Consider the following 20,642-nt stretch of genomic DNA (forward strand, 5'->3'; position numbering starts at 1 on the left):
GAATGATTTTGAGAAATTGAGCTTCAAATTTTTGCATTCCAAACAATATGTGTGTAACATTTATTTATTTGTTTTTAAATAAAAAGCCTTAACATGTAAACAACTTATAAAAACATTCCATGATGTAAATAACTCAATTTTTACAAAATGTCAGATAGAACCTTATAATTCTAAGGTGACGATATGTCTTATTAAAGAACTACAAATCCCATCAGGCCATGTCACACACACACCAGTTGCTGATCACATCTGATGAGACACACATAGCTGAGACTTAATCACTGATCATTCAGACTATTTATACACCACAGATGCACCGGTTTTGCATGGAGTCTTTTATGTTAATGTATGTTTGCGTTTATTTGTCTTGCCTGTTTGTTTTTGACCTTAGCCTTGTTTATTGTTTGATACTGTTTGCCGCCTATTTCGACCTTACGCCAGTTTTTGACCACATTTTTAGATTGCCCTTTTTGTACCAGCCACTTCTGTTTGTCCCTGTTTGCCTTTAAATATAATCTTATTTTATTTGCACTTGGATCCTCATCTCTGTTGTTCCTTGTTGTCAGTAGTTTGTTTTGTTTTGTTGTTTTTATTATTTACAAAGGATAGAATAAATAGCATTCATTAAAAAAGCGGCAAATAACCATTTAGCCTAAAAATTATAGCTATAATTAAGAAATTCAATCAAGTTATCAAATCAAATTAATCCTTTTCTTCACTGCGTAATTTAAAAAGCAGCGAATAAATCACTCATTTATATTTTCAATTACATTGAAATAACAGAGTCCCTTTCAGAAATGCACAGATCTATAATGAAAGCATTTGATTGCTTTTCTAAAATTGTATGTTCATTTAAGACAACATTTGATGTTCAAAAGAAAACACCAAGATTAATATTATCATTATTATTATTATTATTATTGTTATTGTTATTATTATTAATATTATTATGTGTATATGTCGGTTGAAATGCACCCAAAACCCAGAGTGTCCACTTTCACTTTAAATTGCGTGTACAGAATCCGTTTGGGAAGCAGCGTCTATTTATCACTATGGAGCACGTTTGACAGTCATGCACAGCTACATGAACAGCCTGTTTTGAGTATTGCAATGGAAAGGAATGGAATGCCGTCATTTTTATATTTATTTCAAAGTTTACATGTCTAAATAAAATATAAGCACAAAACGGATTCACATTTACCAGCAAGGGGTGTCACCTAGTGGTTCGGCAGTATGGGTTGGTTGTTTATTGCCACCCTTCATATAGAAAAAAATATGGGAGAAATACGTGAAATTACCCTTACAAGATAATAGAACAGAATTGTAAAATATGGGAGAATACCCGGACAAAGGGGAGTGTTGAAAAAAATGCTAATTATTTAATACCATGGCATATTAAAGCATAATGTTACAATATGATACAAAACACTGTGGGGTTTAGTAAAAATAGTTTTGCGTAGAGGGACAAAATGGAACCATGGGAAATTCCTCATGCCTTTTTCATTCTAAAGTGTTCACTTGCATCCCAGAATGCAGTCTTAGGGGAAAATCTGAACTTGTTTACTACGACACAATCAAGGGGCTTACAAGAACATGTTGTGCACAACAAAACATTGTTTTCCTGTCCCCAGCCATCTCGAGAGTCCTGTAAATTCCTGATTATCTTCTGCTATCACTTCCTTAATTAAGTGACCTTTTGTTAGTTAGAATCAGTTACAGGGGTTTAGCCCTATTAAAGCAATAATCACATCAGTTGCATAATTTCCATTTAATCAACACACTAATTTTAGTACCATTGTCTCGGCACACAAGGGCACAGGGACGTATTACATTAATAAACTTGGCATGGATGAATGTCTTCTCCGCCACCCAGACGATTCGACCCCTGTGCCAAGAGCAGAGGCGGGGGTGAATGGAGGGGCTGGATATGCACATTAAGCCACTGACACAGATCCCAAGAGACCGAGCTGGAAATTTGCTGCCTGCCGAATTCCCTTTTTTTCCTGATTAGCCTAGGTGAGATTATTTAGCAGTCGCTGACACGTCTATTCCTACAAATTAACAATGCAATTAATTGGGTTAAGGTCTGCACAGTTGACACCAGATGTGTTATGTAAAACGTGGGGGAAAAAAATTGTATGTACTCTAGTTTGGGACAAAGGCCAAAAACATGTCTGATAACTAATATTTCAACTTCAAAAAAATTCAATGCCTCGGAGTAAGGTTCTATCTGTGTTTTAAATGATTTTGAGCTTCAAAGTTTTGGCATTCCATGTAGCAAACAATACTGTATATGTGTAACAGTTTTCTTTCATACATTAACATGACAGAGAGCCTAAATGTACTCTACATGTAAATGATTAAACTTCTCTTAAATTTGCAAATTGGGTAAAACAATCAGGGCAAATGCATTGTATTTTTAAGAAATACAACCAGTCTGCTTATTAATTTTATAAAAAATAAATAAAATGGGTGTTGTAACAATATGTTGATGTTTGAGAGTGAATTTTTTGCTTTTTACAACATTTATTTAATGTTTTATGAATATTTTTTCTTGCTCTAATTTAACATACAAGGCTGCAGATGTTAGTTTTATGTAATTAATATGGTCATATTTATTGAATTAAATGCTTTATATGAAATATTGAATTAAATATAATTCAATATTTCATATAAAGCTTTTAATTCAATAAATAATTTAATGCATGGAGCATGTAATTCAATATAACTATTTGCCCTTCAAGGCTTAATATCAAATGTAAAGACCTTATAAGAAAACAGACAATGAGCAAATTAGTTTAATAACCACTGAAAAATGCTTCACCAACTATATATACAGATAGATAGATGTAAGATAGAACTTTATAATTCTAAGGTGACGATTTATATTCTGGTGTCACCATTGTATGATGACATCTTTTCAAAACCATAACACTGAATTCATTTTAATCAACAGCACATTGTTTGTAAGTTTGTACCATTTTACTTTTTTAATTTTACTTTGACGTTTGCACCATAATCTTTACTTTGACTTGAAATATTGCTTGCATCTGCATACACTTAATACACAAATGCACTTCATTGAACATTTATACACAGACTTCACCTATATAAATCCTGGTCAACTATGTATATATATATATATATATATATATATATATATATATATATATATATATATATATATATATATATATATACAGTTGAAGTCAGAATTATTAGGCCCTCTGAATTATTACCCCCCCTGTTTATTTTGGCCCAATTTCTGTTTAACGGAGAGATTTTTTTCAACAGATTTCTAAACATGCAGTTTTAATAACTCATTTACAATAACTGATTTAATTTATCTTTGCCATGATGATAGTAAATAATATTTGATTGAATATTTGATCAACTAGGTGTATATATATATATATATATATACACACACACACACACACACACACACATACATATATATATTTATATAAATATATATACATACATACATACATACATACATACATGCAGATATATATATATATATATATATATATATATATATATATATATATATATATATATATATATATATATATATATATATATATATATATACATACATAAAACAATGACTTTAACTATTAAAATCTGTTAGTTAGTTAATTATTTAGTAGTTTATTAGTAACTAATGAAGCTATGATAACTAACTTTTCCTAATTTGATTGTAATGCAATAATGTGCCACTGATGCTGCATTGAAACAATAATCATTGTGAAAAGCGCTATACAAATAAACCTGAATTTAATTGAATCTTTTTGTGTGTTGAGTGTAATGTTATGTATTCAAGTGACTTGAAATTATTATTAAACCCTAGATGTTACAGTGTTTCTCCTTTAGGCTATGTTTACATGACAATGATGTATCCAAAGCTGAAAAGACAGCGCTTTCTGTTAAAATGACCAAAAATGCGGTAATACATATGGCAGGCCAGTATTTGGTGCTGTCAGCTTTTTAGTAAACTGTACCTGTTTGGAAGTGATGTGCTGTCGGCGCTGATGTGTATCTAGAAATTGCCATGCGTGCAAGATGCATCATAGCTTCTCCGCTGTTGGTTGTAATGTGAAGGAACATACTATGCTGACAAAGTGTTAGCCAACACTTGAGCAACAACAAAGCCATGTTCGCCACCATTGTTGTTTTTGTTTTTGTTTTTGTAGATGGTACTGTGCATGATGCCATCAATTTCAAAGAATCAGTTTTGGGGATTTACAAGGACACAACTATTGCGACGTTTTCAAAAACTTCCTCTTTGAAACCAGTTCCCAGATTTCTGCATTGTTAGTCATACAAAATGTCATCTAAAGGCTATTTTATACTTCTGCATTAAGCGCACGTGTATGCTCTGGCGCAGCCTGTGTGCAGTCCCATAGTCCTCGTCGTGGCTGAGAAAAGGAAAAAATGTACCTATGACTATTTCTCATTTCCAAGAACACTGAGAATGGACTTGCATGCTTTTGTAGAGTGGTCTTGCCAAGTTACCTTGGAAGAATTAACTAGAAAGACAGGGACAACAGAGAATGTGTACTGTGAGAAACGAGATGCTACATTCATCCCTAGTTCTTTCTGGTCACATGACCTTCTCTCGTTTTAACGGAAAATTATTTAAACATTACAGCATTCATACAACAATTTATTGTTTTCCCCTTGTCACAATATATATTATGCATTAAGACCTTATACAAATACGTTGCACAATACAAATAAAACTAATTTTAATTTGAATTTCAGCAAATAAACAAGTAATGTTTACTTTCATTTTCTCATTTAGGGGAACGCCTGAGATAACCAAGTTATATATCTGAACTTTAATAATAGATCTATATTAAATGCTGTGCTTCCCACCTCTTTTATTTATCCGCAATGACTTCTGGGACTTCTCAAGCGAGTTTTGCGCTCAAGTCTGCATCCATGCATCCTCTATCAAGAACACATCCGGAAACTTTCACGCGTCCCCTATTCTTGCATTCTTGAGTAAAAAAATTATCTAAATTGATTTGTGTAATGACCTGTTGAATGTAAAAAACAACAACATCAACAACAAATAAGACATTTTTAGAACAACTTTGAAAATTGGCTATAAAGTTGATTCTAAAAAAAAGAGCAGAAATCCAAACAAAAAAAAACCTACATATGAGCAACTCCAAAGCAAATGATAATGTTTCTCTATGTAGATGACAAAACATACAGCATGTATCAATTCCACAATTAAACCTGCTTGCAAGAAAATAATTACTGGAATAATATTTATGAATAAGTTTGAAAGAAATTTCTTTTACTTAAGTATTCATGAGGTAATTTCCAAATTTTGGGCCATAACAAATCATTAACATATCTGATCCTAAAGAATGCATATTGAGGAAGGGCCTACATGTTACAATGATGTGACCACGAGCCCAATGGAGTGAGTATTTATAAGTGTCAAGTCACGTGAAGGAGATCCAGATGGAAAGTTATGAGACTTTTGTTTTGCGTTTACCTTGTGTTTAATGTTGTTGCACATCTGCCAGTTCCACCTCTGAATGAGAGAGTTTTAGCTACTTGAAGTGTTCAGTAAAAAACAAAACACTCGCAACACAAACAGCACGCAGAAGTATAAATGCACGACTATGAGAAGGCAGGCGTCGTGGGTTATGCCGATCACTTGACGCAGAAGTAAATATCAGCCTTAAAGGAACAGGCAAAAAGGATACATATTACCATTATTTGCTGAAAACATCATGTAAATGGCCTCTTAGACACTTTTTAGGTTGCAAGGTGTATCATTCATGTGCATTAACAGTCAAAGTTTATTTCTTTGAGCTATAATGTTTATGCTAATCCTCAAAGTCCACCTTTGTTTAAAAACATGTTTTTTTGCCCTGTCTAGGTGAGTTATAGTCATGTGTTTAGCAGAGCAGGGATGAATACTATTCACAGCCAAACAGTGGCAAAGGTTGCTGGTGAATGGAGGGGCTGGATATGCACATTAAGCCACTGACATGGATCCCAAGAGACCGAGCTGGGAATTTGCTGCCTGCTGTATTCCATTCTTTTCTTTCCTGATTATCTTAGGTGAGATTATTCAGCAGTCACTGACACATCTATTCCTACAAATTAACAATGCAATTAATTGGATTTTGTCTGCACAGTTGACACCAGATGTGCTTTGTATCAGGTTGCTGTTGTCGAGACAAACGTGCTGGTGTTTGAGCATCTGTCAGGAGTACGGCTTGCGTCAGGAGCTGGATGACGCATAAATCTCACATTTGCTTTTGGTTTGAGGCGATGACAATGTGAATTTCAATTACCAGCATCAGCTATAATAGAGCGGAGCTGATGGAGGAAATCTCACTGGAAGACATTTAGAAGGCTGCGAGAATGTGCACTAGAAGTACCTTTTCTTTCACATAATTACTCTCTAATTAACCATTAGTTATTCGATTAGCCCTTTTAATCCTTGAGTCATGGGTGCGAGTTTCTAAATGGTGGCTTAGTCATTGGCAGCCCTGTGACGACTAATTAAAGGATGTGATGCACAAAGTGGCCCGCGGAGAGAAGTTCGAGAGGGAGGGTCATTAATTTGTAATAAAAATTAAATTATAGAATGGATAGTTGTTGTTTGAAAATCTGATTGGGTGAGGGTTGTTGGAAGTCGTTGTGAATTTGACTATACTCAACACCTGCAGTTAAACTTCTGGGATCGTTGTACCTTAGAGGACCTTTGTGGGACCTCATCTAAGGATGCTCATTGCAGAATTACTTGTGCTTATTTAGCATTACATCTGATTGTTATATAGGCATCCATTGCAATCAGAATCAGCCATTAAAAATCATAATTGGTTTATATAATTAATACCCAAATTATGTCATTATATTTTTGTACAGTTGTGCTCTAAAGTTTACATACCCCTTGAAAACTACCCTAGAATTTGAAGATGTGAAATTGTGATTGAAATTCTGTTTCGGGATGAATCCAAGTATTTCCTGTTTTTTTCTGAAGTGCAGTGCTAAATGAAGGAAAAATAGATATTTAAACAAAATAAGAAAAAATCGGATATCTTCATCCTGTTTTTACCCCACATATATATGAGCAATATCACAGGAGTAGCAGTGCGATATGGCTATATATCGGCACTGGTGGGAGGCGTGTGTTGATTCGAGGCTGCAGGTCGAGAGCCTTGGTGTACCACTATAACAGCCACATCGCACTGCTACTCGTGTGATATTGCGTTTATACAACAGTTCATCAGCATAATTGTATATATAAAAAAGAAAATCAAACTTGGAGAGTCAAGCCCTTTTGTATAAGAAGCTACTTTCTTCTGCCATTCATTCATATCTGCAGCACAAACGTCACTCTAGAACTAGAATTTGAATGATTTTCTAGTGTAATGTTTTAAGTGATGACAAAACAGGTGATTTTTGCTCACATTTTAAGATTATTAGGCTTAACGACATGAAGTGCCATCAATCTACAGAGATTTCCTAGTGTTTCTCTGTACAAATTAGGATATCACAATAATTAACCCCGCAAGAGCCAAAGCTAACACTATAAGTTTCTGTGGCATAAATACAGCACTACTAAATAAAAAAAGAGATCGACTCAGAATATCACTTACCTAATTTATAATGATTTGTTCTGCTGTAGTTTGAAATTACTTTAAGAAAATGCTGTTTTTCTCTGCTAAAGACTTATTACGCTGTCTCTGTCGCCAATCTTGTTGCGTGACATCAACCGTTACTTTAGGCTCAGAGAGGCTGATGATGGCCGATGCACTGAACTTGATGCTCCGAAATGAAAAAGTATTTTAAAATAGTAAATAATAAATAATTTAAGTAATAATTAATTAAATTTAATAAAAAAATATTTAAACAGTAAATAATAAATAATTTAAGTAAAAATTAATTATATTTATTTTAGTTAAATAATTTTAAAACTATCTTTATAAATAAACTGCATGATTGTAATATAAACAACCACATTCTTAACTAAAAACTGTTTGTCGAACTGTAGAGTGTCCTCTGCTTGTTGCTGTATTTTGGCCGAGTAATACACAAGAGTTAAGAGGCTGTACCAGTGCTGTTATTTGCAGAATATCGCTCGGCTATCAGCCAATCTGATCCAAAAACCAGACATAACTGCTGTATAAATGCATATATGCATGCATACAATCCAACTTTGCCAAGTGTGCACCAACCAGTTTGACTATTCCAATATGGGGAACTGCTTCTATATATTGGCCTAGAGAAGGAAACGCTAATGAGAGCACAACCACTGCTTGTTTATATTCAAAAATTCAGCCATATTCATCTGCAAACAAAGCATGATAGTCTTTGACCTTCACAGAGTTTCTGTTGCTAGTCAGCTTTCCAATTCCAATGAACCCTGGCCACAAAAAATCCATTCAGAGCCAGTGTACACAAAGCCATTGTTACAGAGTGGTGATTTCTGGGACAAAAAATTGTCTAGTAATGAGTCTTGACTATTTGAAAGCACTCCAACCAAAGGTTATGAAAGGCTATGAAAAGACGATGTCTCTCTCGCTCACTGTCAAAGTAATTTCTCGTTCTCGGTCAAAGAAAGCATCAGTCAGAGACGTTCAGATTCTACCATTTATTACACTTATTACATTCTTAAATAAAAATGCTCCACTGAACAGTTCTTGCATAGATATCTTACAATACCAATTTAAAAAAGAATTATGAAACAGACCAGTAACAAAAATAAATTTCATCTTCTTCCTTAATAAAGAACATTACCATACTAACATTATATCATACAAATAATAATATTTTAAACACTTTGTACAGCAAAAGAACCGATAAAGAAAAACACACAAGGAAAGAACAGAATAGAACAAAAAACAAAACGGAGAGGAAGAGTGTGAAGATTACAGGAAGTGAGGGGGTGGAGTGTTAGTGATGTGGCGAGGGAAAGAGGACAGTGAATATGAGGGTCCCTGCTCTAGCGAGAAACTACATGCTTCAGCCTACATATGGCAAAATGTCGTCCTACTTCCATACAGATAAATCAAGATGGCACATAACTGTTCTATTTTTCTTTCTTTCTCCCTTTTTTTCCATTTTTTTTTCTGATTTGTACCTGCTTTACCAACTGGCAGCTTTCTGCGAGATCCATTTATGGATAAAAGAGAGCACCTGTAAAAGCACTGAGGTCTGTTGTTGGCCGGTTGCTCCCTGCTTAGTAATGTCTACGGACATTCATAGGTAAGAAATCGCTGACAGCTGGTAACACGTAACCGGAGGATGACACTGAGGTGACTGTGTTTTAAGGACTGGTTGTGGTTCTGCAGGTGCAGGGTGGGGTAGGTAGGGGTGGGAGGTGAGGAACGCAAAAAGCAGAAAGGAAAGACCCGGTGAAAACCTTACGCACTGACATATCAAGTTTGGACAAACACGGATACAGATAGACTTCAAGATGCAGTATATCCCAAGACAAACGAGTCTCTTCGCTGTCTGCGAGTGACTGGGAACCTATGGATGAATATTCGAATGTACATGCAGATTTAGTCTCTTTTTGGTGCGTCGAAAAAGTTTGTCAAGCTTTATCTATCAAGCTGAAGAATGAATTGCTCCCATGTTCTTGTGATAAGTGCATCTCGAAATGCCACTAAATGTTATGTAGACAATCGACAGCAGTGTCATTCTTAACAGACTAAGCTAGCGGTAACAATGATGAGTGTTATTTATGCAGTGAAATGTTGTTGCAATACAGACGATAACAAAAAAATAAAACGGAAAAGTTGTCACCTCTGACCTTTTATCATAAAATCCCCTTGTGATGTTTCAAGCATCTTTTTCATATAAAATTTAAGCTGCCAAAAGCCTCTTTGAAGCTGAAAAGCAAACGGCTTGGGAAGGGAGCTTCACTGGAAGAGTGCCCAGATCTAGTACACTTAAAATTGTTCCCTTAGAATGTCTTCGAACATTCCTACTGTCATGTAAAATGTTCTGCCACAGCATTGTCTCCGTTTTGAAGTTGTACGGATAACTTGTGGTAGAAAAGGTGGTCTTCTGTACAGCTAAATCAGAATCAAGAGTGTTTTAGAAACATTCGCCTGGATGGTGATTTCTAAGGACATGCGTGACCTGCACTGACTACAGAAGCGCTAAAACCAATGCAACTAATTCGCTGTTTGTTTACGGCTAGGCTTAAAACTCATCCTCAACTTTGCATTCAAACCGTATATTACAAGCACACACACTCGAGACCAAGCCAATGGTCATATAGATGTTCAAGAACGAATCTTAGAAAGCTGGTGTAGGGTACAAGGAGATACTGTGAGAATAATGCAAAATAAGTCTTCTTTCTCTCTTTTAACACCCAGCAGGTTATTTGCAAATGCTTAAATCTTTGGGCAAAGCATCAGGCGCCTGTGTAACTGACTAGACCGCTGCTGTCGCTCGAAGAGTGAGAGATTGGGGGTTTCGAATGGCACTTGATATGTGATCGGATATGTACGGCATGTTGCTTGCTAATGAATTTGATTGGCCTGTTCCATATTCATTTGGTAAAGTCTGGAGCATGTTGGCAGAAGAGAGTTTGATTTGTAATTTTCAATTTGTCGCTTTGCACTGTATTTTAAAATAAGACAGTTACAGTATGTGTATCTTCAGTGTTAAATTTGAAAGCTGAATTCATATATTGATGAAGAAAATGACAGGATGCTTTTGTTTTTGTCCCTGTGTTCTTGTTGTTATATCACGTTTGGTGACTGAATGAATCAGAATTGTCTTTTTGTCAAAGCAAAAACTGGAGAGAAGAGCAGTTTTTCATGACTGCTATCTGTGAGGAAAATGGAAATGTAACCCTTTCAAAGCTTTTCTAGCTGTTTGCACATTGTCAGTAATAACCCCATTTGTGAAATTGTGGGATAGTACACAATGCTATTATGACACTGTAGCAATGCACCTTATTTTACAGAAACTCATACGAACAATCGTCACACACAGGGACCGCTTCTTGCGGACAAAAGTGCCACAACCCACAACTGATTGTACATTACTGGAGAGAAACTGATTCATCTCCTATTTTGTCAAAATTTTGGCATGACTTTGCATTTTAACAAAGAAAATTTGTTGGAATGAGAGGAAATCAATTGAAAATGGCAACTAAAATGGTCAAACTGAAGAAATGGTGTGTGTGTGGGTCTGTGTACGTTTGTGTGTGTATATATGTGATAGAAGAGCTGCCTTCAGCAGGCCTCAAACCAAGAGAAAGGCACCAACTTTTCATTCTGCACCAACTCAGCATTTCTATGCTGAGAGTTTGTGTATTGATCATTAAGCTCCGGTGGTCCCCTAAGGGGAAACTCTGGGATCGTTTAGTAAAGTCTGCCATGATTCTTAACATGTTACTGCTGAATCGTAATCTTCCCTCCACCCTCACAGCCATTAAATCAATGCAGAAGAGTAGGGTCAGTAAGGGAACGCCCTGATTGCGACGCCACGACAGGCTTCACAACCTTGGGGATGATGATATGTCTTTTTGTCCCCGCGATTTAGAAGCTGATTGTTAACACCAAGCTAGACCTAGGCCCGGTTTAGCATAATATACTCGAGTGTATCAACAAGCTCTCAATTGAACGTCTGACGTCTGGATGGAACGCAATCCTACAAAACAACAATTGCTAAAACCCTGCTGTGAAGATTTTGGTGCAAAACAAATAATGCTGAGAGGCAAGCTGTGCATGTATGTGTGCGAGTGTGTGTATCTATCTGAAAGAGGCTGCCATGCAGTGTTTCGTTTTTAACGCTGTTCATTAACTTGGTAATTATTGTTCTATTTTTTTCTTTAGTTTTTTTTTTTTTCCAGGAAAAAGCCAAGAGCAAAGAAACCATTCTGTCTGTGTTGTGATGTGTCTGTAAAAGAGTTTTTTATGTGTTTTTTGTTTTCTGCTTTTTTCCCTCCAAGATGTTTTTTGTTTTTATGCTTTTTTTTTGTTTTGTTTTTGAGCTTTTTTTTTTTTTGACAGTATGAAAAAAAGCACAGAGAACATTGAAAAAATCAGTGCAGACAATGGATACGAAACAGGCAAAGTTTGTCTGGGCTGATGCCACCAAGGTCTTTTGGATCCTGATCCCAGCAGGTGCTCCAATCTGAGAGTCAACGTCCTGCCAACTGTCCCTCCCCCATTACGTCTCCTCTGTTGGCCTCCTACAGTGCACTGGACGACTATGTTCTTACACAGGTGCCAATATCAACACAAAGCAAAAGAACTCTTTCCAGTGTCAAGAGCATCACACAAGGTCTGTGACAATTGGTTAACTTTTCCCAGATCAAGTCGGTGCAAAGCAAAATGAAAAACAGAAGACTTCTGTCCTTTTATACCAAGCCAGCAATCCCAATCTTTTTTGGGGGGGGTTTCTGTTCCCGTCTTACGCTTTGAATGTTTTGTTTCAGTGCCAGATAGCAGCCACTGAACCTTGTGCATACAGAGAAGGCCTCAAAGTTCCCTCTCGTTGCCCGTATGTGCACATTTTCGCTTGTTTGCAAAGCAAATTTTCACCTTTCAGAAGTTTAAGACATTTTTAGCTCAGAAGGAAAACAAACCATCTTTTTTAACACTGTCTTTAAACAAAAAACAAAGGCAAGAAAGTGTCGCTGCGCATCATTTCAATCACCCGTGAGGTGACGGGTGTGAAGAGCAGAGAAGAGTTCGCTCCTGAGCGAAGAGTACGAGAAATCAGCACACATCCTGAGTGTTGCCGTATTTTTTCTTTATCACTTTTCCCCAGGCAGAGCCTGCTTCCGGGGCCAGGCGTTGCATTTGGCCACTTATTCCATTGGTCACTCCTCAGAACGTATTGGCAATGTTGCTTTCCGTGTTTGGTTGTTTGCTGTATACAACATAGCTGCAGGTTGGTTATTGTGATCTGTCCTTGGAAAAAGAAATTGAAACTCCAGAATGTACAATGAACATGATTCTCCAGTAGAACCATTAGGCTATGTGATGAATGAAATGTGCGTTTCCATTTTGTACATGAAGCGCTCAGTTTCCTGTTCCATGCTAGTGGTGTTGTACTGTACAAAAAAAAGAATGAGGGGAGAAAAGAAAAACCTGGTGTTTGGCAGTGTCTGACCTCCAAGCTAGTGCTCGGTAAGGCATGGCTAATCGCTGATGAAAAGGCTTTTGGACTGTCTTGAGAGTGTGTAGAATCCAACAACGCTTGCCCACGCTGCCTTGCATGTTCCTCCTGGTGACGTTTGCAGCCAGACCCCTCTTGTGCACCCAAAGTCTGTTGTGAATGTTCCCGTCTGGATGGTGCACACCTGTTCTCCTCTTCGTTTTCTCTCACTCTCTCTCTCTTTCTCCCGTCTTCCTCTGCCTTAGATATGTCGCTTCATGTGCAAAGCCAAGTGATCAGACCTGGAAAAACATCTGTAAGGAGAGAAGAAGAGACAGAGTTAGCATGGATACATTTAAGGAAAGCCAGTTATCATTGAGCTAAAGAGGGTATGAGTCTGAGTTTCTTGGAAGACGTGTGGCGCCTTTGCAGATGGAATAGAGAAAACAACATTTGGCGTTTGGGGAAAAAAATGAATTTTTAAGCATAGCCAGCTTTTTGCTCTAAAACTGGTGACAGATCGTTTAGAACGGATATCTTGCCAATGCAGTTAGCAGGGAAGTCTGTGCCGAAAGAAGTCTTTTTTTTTTTTTTTTTGGGAGTGCGACCACAAATCCCACCAAGCCTGTTTAAATAAGAAAATATATTTCGAGGCTGGAGGTGAAATGGTATTGTTTAAACTGTGGGACTGCATTAGTTTTGTAGCACTTGAGTCATATCGGTTGGTTTCTCGTCGTGGGCCATGGGCTTTTTTGTGTCATCATCAATTAAGATCACATGTAACCACTGCTGGTTAGGAGCAATACATAACTGTGCCTAGAAAATACTGCTGCAATGCCATGTCTGCTTTGCATTTATTAGGCTGTGAGGATTACTATTACAGCCATAGTTTTGAAAGTGAATCTTAACTGGAATGAATATAATCTCGGAGAGTGGAGACTTAGAAAGGAGTAGAGAATTATAATTTTAATTCGCCTCTGGCTGTATCCATTATTAATTAGTCGAGAGCCACAGTGTTAACTCCTCTGTTGCTTTTTGGATGGGAAGCAGCCAAGATGGAAATTGGGGTGAGATGAGGGTGCATATATACAGGTAGACACCGTTAGTTTTCAAATCAAGAGTCATCTTGAGGAATTTGTACTTATGTCAGCTACAACATTTGTGGTTTTCCCTGGTTATTTTGCGGGAGTTTATTTTTAACATTTAACAGATTTACAATCATTCCTTTTCTCTGTATGGAGCTTTAAAGGGGTGGTCCAGAGTGTATTTTTCAGTCTTGGTTGTGTTTATAAGATGCAAAGTAACGTGTGTTCATGCTTCATTTGTAGAAAATCATGTTATTATATCCAGTGCTTAATTTGTGAATCAAGAGGTCCCGGAACAGATCGAGGTAACGGATCCTGCGTGTGTTATCCGAGGATTGAGAGGTGTCTCGCATAAAAGTGGAGAGCAGGGTAGGGGGTTGGTTAGGCATTGGATGACAGAGGAGTGGTGCGGATGTAAGTTATGAGCTAGGGTAGGGGTTTGTTGTCGCGGACGAAAGTGAAGAGAGTAGGGGAGTCGCGGAAGAAAGTGAACAGCGGACGAGGGAGGAGGGCGGATAAGGAGGTGAATCAGTAAAAATGAGGTGCCGGATCAGATTTCAGAGGTGCCGGATCCGGATCCAATGTGTTCCGGCACAAATTTAGCCCTGATTATATCTCACTTTAATTATATACAGCTACTAAGCTAACATGAAAACGGCTGTCAAATTTTTTAGTTTTTCTGAAAGGCTGGCCCTCAAGAGGCTCTGATTGGTCAGCTAACATAATGTGCTGTAATTCCTGGATTGGCTCCACGTCACCAGGAAAAGCATCATGCGCCAACAAGCATGCTCTTTTGTGCAGTGTAAACACTGTCAGTCAAGGTAGCTGTTAGGCGTATTAGTTTGTGCCTGAATCAGAGAAAAAAAATAACAGAGGACACAGCTGAACCTCACGCCTGCTCTCTAAAATATAATCTGACAAGTGTCTTTCACATATATTCTGGTTAATGTGCAAGTAATATGAAACATTCTCTTATCTTTTGCGAGTTTGTTATTTGAGATGTATAACCCACAGAAAGCAGCTGCACAGAGAGACAATGCAGTGCTGGTAAAGATTGTGGATGTTCACAGCAATTTGAGTTTGCATTGAACTTTGAGCATATCACATTCAGAGATGCTGTTTATGTTCACAGAGCTACATTTCACATAAACTAAAGTTTAAAATATGATATCATAGTGGACCATCCCTTTAAGGCAAGTAATTTGATTTTAGTTTTCCAAGACCAGTCATAGCTGTATGACCAATGAGGGCTTAACAGCAAAACAGCTCCGTATTCTTTAAGCACTGGTCCCATTGAATGCACACATTAATTAATGGAAGCATTAATTACTTAGTCCCACAGTCCCAAACTTTGATTTGAAATTGTGTATGAAAATCCAGTATAAAGACAACTGTACTGTGAGACTGAGTAATTAAAGCTTTTAATGAGGATAAAAAGCTACAGTTATGAGTTATGTGAACAACACAACCAAAATGCTAATTATAAAAAAAAAAAAAAAAAAACTAATTGTTTAAAGTTCGAATACCTAGAAATATTTTTCACATTTCCTGCAATACACACGTGTGCATGCAAATACTTCAGGGGAAAAAAGAAATATGATGAAAAATATTTTTTAGAAGCAAGGCCATTTGAAAATATGCTATGCTCGTGACAGTACCAACTATCCCTATTCCTTGCTTCTTATATACAGTTGAAGTCAGAATTATTAGCCTCCCTTTGATTTTTTTTCTTCTTTTTTTATATTTCCTAAATAATGTTTAACAGAGCAAAGAAATTTTCACAGTATGTCTGATAATATTTTTTATTCTGGAGAAAGACTTATTTGTTTTATTTCGGCTAGAATAAAAGCAGTTTTTAATTTTTTAAATAAATATTTCAAGGTCAAAATTATTTGCCCCTTTAAACTATATATTTTTCGATAGTCTACAGCAGTGTTTCTCAACCAAGTTCCTGGGGGACCACCAACACTGCATGTTTTGGATGTCTCTTTTGTCTTTCACACCCAATACAGGACTTTCAGTTTCTGCTAATCAGCTGTTGATTTCAATCAGGTGTGTTTGGTTAAGGAGACATGGAAAATGTGCAGAGCTGGTGCTCCTCCAGGTTCGTGGTTGAGAAACACTGGTTTACAGAACAAACCATTGTTATGCAATAACTTGCCTAATTACCCTAACCTGCTTAGTTAACATAATTAACCTAGTTAAGCTTTTAAATGTCACTTTAAGCTTTGTAGAAGTGTCAAAGTAAAAAAGTGAAAAATATCTGGTAAAGTATTATGTTCTGTCATCATAGCAAAGATAAAAGAAATTAGTTATTAGAAATTAGTTATTAATTAGTTATTATGTTTAGAAATGTGCTGAAAAAAATCTTCTCGGTTAACAGAGAAATTGGGGAACAAATAAACAGGGGGCTAATAATTCAGGGGAAGGCCGGGGGGGTTCTAATAATTCTGACTTCAATTGTATGTGTTTTTTTTTTTTTTGCACACTTTGACTAAGTATTGCAGTATTGACCAGTCACCATCTGTTAGTGGATTTGAATGATGTGTACATTTCACTTTCATCAGGTGTTTACATTTTTAGCAGAATCAATGACACGTGCATCACACAAATTTTTTTTTTTTTTAAATTTGCATCCATCTAGGTGTGAAGATTTTTCTTTTAAGGTGTGTGTGTGTGTGTGTGTGTGTGTGTGGAGACAGGGCAGAGCGACTGGACAGATGGTCCTGTGACTCACTGTAAGTGGCTGCTCCACCAGCTGGCACACCCTTAGATCTCATAACCCTCCCCCCACCTCTCACTCAACCCCTCTCAACACCCGACAGGGGGCTGTGCTTGATTAGGCAGGATTAATGATGCCCAAAACACTGGTGTGAGTGACTGTGAGACAGTATGACTGTGTATGTATTGGCTGACTGTATTTACTGTTAGACTGCCCATGACTGCTGCTCCTCATAACCATTGTGATGCTAACCCAAACCTGTGTGCAGTCAGTAATTACACCTAGAAGATAAAAAAGCACTACACCTGTTGTTCCAAACCTGGATGCCTGTTTTTGATTTACATATATTTTGATTCATGTTTTTTTTAATATAACCTAAAATGACCCATATTGTTTAAGGTTTGCTACAGGTAATCTAAATTAGCATTGGTTTTTTAGGACTCACTGACTCAGAATTTTAATCACAATATTTGCATTGCACAAATTCATATTGGAATAATATTAATACTGTGCTTTGCAAAATTGAGCAATGGTAAATGCATACTAGATCCTTTTTTAATACTACCCAGCAAACAATTGTGTGTTTAATAGACATCTAATAGACATCTAAATGTATACAGCTTGGCTAAAACGAGGCTAAACTTAGGCTGTCAGTGAAAATCCAATAGACGTCTAAGAATAGGCCAATACTAGACTGTTTATTTGATGACTAGTCTAGTTTTGGCCTATTCTTAGACGTCTATTAGATGTTCACTGACAGTCCAAATTTAGCCTTGTTTTAGCAAAGATGACTGTTTAGACCTATTAGACATCTATTAGACATATTTTAAAAACAAAAAAATGCTTGCTGGGCATATTTATATTTGATTTCTTTTTGCTTATTTTTTTTTATTCTAAGTAATTGTATACAATTTTAACATTATCTATTTTAGATTTTAAAATATTTAAATATATATGTTAGTAATTTGTCCAAAGTCATGTGCTGTAGGTGAAATGAGTAAGCTAAATTGCCCGTAGTGTATGTGTATGAATGCAAGAGTGTATGGTTGTTTCCCACTGTTGGGTTGCTTCCGGAAGGGCATCCGCTGTGTAAAGCATATGCTGAATATGTTGGCGGTTTATTCCGCTGTAGTGACTCTTGATTAATAAAGGGACTAAGCTGAAAGAAAATGAGTGAATGAATGATGAATGTTAGTAATTTTACAATTTTTCAAAAGCAAGACTGCTTTGAGCTGACTTTGAAATTTGTGAGTTATATTGAGCCAAAAGGTTGTGGGTTCAAAACCTGCTAGAACAACAAAAATAACAGCAGTGAGAAAACAACAAGCTTTTTTCTCAAGCTGTTTGAATTTTAAGCAAATTTAAAATTGCTTTAAATGATGTTACACCAATTAGTTTTTATATTTCGCTTGAAGTAGCCTTTCATGCAAGACACTTAACCTCAGGTTATTCCAGATTGAGCATCTCTGCAGTTTAAGACAGATACATATGTCTGCCACTATATCATAAATCAAGAAAGACATGCAGTAAAATGTGTGCTTCTACATATGTTCAGTTCTGTTCTGCAGTGATGTTACCACATCTGCAACTGCCTTTGTTTATAAGGAAATGGCCATATAAATGCAACAAAACACAGCAGCTAGGTGAATTGTAATGACAACAAGACAGCTTATCATCTGCTGTACAGCTTTTGGTAGTTCAGGTGTTTAGCTGATCAGAAAGTGGAGAGCTACAAAAATGAAGGCCATAATGGCCAATTTTGCACATTTATTTCAACAATATGCACTCTGAATCACCTTTTGCCCGTGGCTTATTTGATCCAGATTCAACTGGGCATCAGATGGTACAACACAGCCTCCTTCCACCATTCCAGCATATTATTTTTGATTGTTGTCCCAGTGAACAGTAATAATCTTTCACAACAAGGACACCTTCACATTCTGGTAACATTAATATTCTTTTTTTCACTATAATTCAATGTATTTTTAAATCCAAAATAGATATGCTCCCCGAAAGTAGGCATGGGACTATAACAGGTTTTAAGATTTACCACAGTGTGTAAGGCCCTGTTTACACGAATACGTTTTCGAGCCTCAAAAACGAAGCATTTTGGAAATGCTGAAGAGGACATTTTTTTTTTTAAATGCTGCTCTATGTCAGTGTGGATTGGGAAAAGGAGACATCTGAAAAAGGAGGCATGGCTGCCGACATTCGCACTACCTGATTGGGTCTTTTTCTCAATATCAAGTACACAAAGTTCAGACTTGCATTCTTTCCTTGTAAGTTCAGTCTCTGCAAGTTTATAAGGAACACTAGATGACAAATCAGGTAAATCTTCAAATGTAAAGACAGTGTACAATATATAACGCCATTCACCCTGGCTACATTTCATTTATCTTAAAAATAAAATGAAAACACAAAGCACTCTTTTTAATTGTTATATTAAAAACTTAAACATAACATACACCAAAAATGTTATGGCATCATGTACATATTTATCACTATCAGCTTTACTGAATGCAAATTTATAAATTTAATTTTCATTGAAAAATATGAAACATTAGGCTCGCTGTGTGGTTTTGGCAACGTGTGCTTGATGTCAGGCTATATGCACAATAAAGATTATCAGAGGAAATGCATGATGAAATACTAAATAGCTGTCTCTTTTGCTGAATAAAATATTCTGTAAACAAAAATAATAATCAATATTAACAACTACAAAGAGATGAGATCCAGCGGCTGATTTGGGATGGACTGGCCGATGTTCGGCGACTCTAAACCAGGAAGGTGTGCTCAGAGTTACCGCTGACTGCCTGGAGCTCGGACGCGTGAATATGCTGACGCAGCTTTCAGCGCATGCCAGAGTGTGTGTATGGTCACATGATGTGCATTTTCATTGGTGTAGTGTGGACAGAGAACTTTTCAGAAACGCCGTTTTAAAACTAAAACATATTAGAGTAAACAGGCCCTCAAAGTCAAGGTTTATTTATAACTATATTTATTTAGTTTTTTTTAGGGGGAACAGTATCTCAAGCAGACATGGACCATCCACATCAAAAGCTAGTGGTCAGCCCACGATTCAGCAAACATTTCGCTAAATAAATTGCCTAAACAGACCTAAACAGAGCAGTGGCTTACTTTTATATCCAAAGATATAAAATTGTAAAGAAATCTGTGTTTTTAAAACTAATGAAGAAAGCAGAAGTCAATGATTTAGTTTAATTATTTAGCCTGACATGTTTACTGATCCAAATAATTGTAATGTTTCTTAAAATAAAAACGTATTGTGTTCAATGAGAGTTTTTGTTTTTTTACCCAGACATTACAAAAAGAAAAACAAAACAAAAATAAAAACATATTTTAGAGTGATAATCAAAATATTGTGAAAATCAGAATCCTATACCGGCCCATGCCTACCCAACAAATTTTCCAGGTTTAGTCCAAAAGATTTATAAGCGAGAATGCTGGGGGTTTATCTACCGCAAGAAGTGCTTGGGCTAGATTCCAAATTCTGAATATGCCCTTGTTTATACCTGACATCAGAGAGAAAGAATTGCCAATGTAGATTTGCTTATCCAAACGAGCTCCTCCTCCTTTTGTCATGCAATAGCTGCCAAACACTGAGTAATGAGTGTAGGGACACAGATTTCCCCATGTGTTCCCCCTGAGAGTTCACGAGCTCTGCTGTGCCCGGGGGAAAGCGGCGCTGTTCAGGTGTCAGCAGC

General features: G+C 36.6%; 1 protein-coding gene and 1 long non-coding RNA gene across 2 annotated transcripts in view; one reads left to right on the forward strand and one right to left on the reverse strand.

Annotated features, from left to right (window-relative positions):
* The window catches only part of LOC147842401 (uncharacterized), a 143,105-nt gene that overhangs the window by 21,427 nt on the left and 101,036 nt on the right, over window positions 1-20,642 (forward strand). The gene's annotated exons all lie outside the window — the stretch shown is intronic.
* klf7b (Kruppel like factor 7b) overlaps window positions 12,000-20,642 on the reverse strand; it is a 53,597-nt gene continuing 44,954 nt past the window's right edge. The window contains 1 exon segment of the mRNA NM_001044766.2: window positions 12,000-13,424. Within this exon segment, the coding sequence (NP_001038231.1) occupies window positions 13,373-13,424 (52 nt within the window). The 3' untranslated portion in view covers window positions 12,000-13,372.

Source organism: Danio rerio, chromosome 9, assembly GCF_052040795.2.
Source record: "Danio rerio strain M-AB ecotype USA chromosome 9, GRCz13ab, whole genome shotgun sequence".
Classification (NCBI taxonomy): Eukaryota; Metazoa; Chordata; class Actinopteri; order Cypriniformes; family Danionidae; genus Danio; species Danio rerio.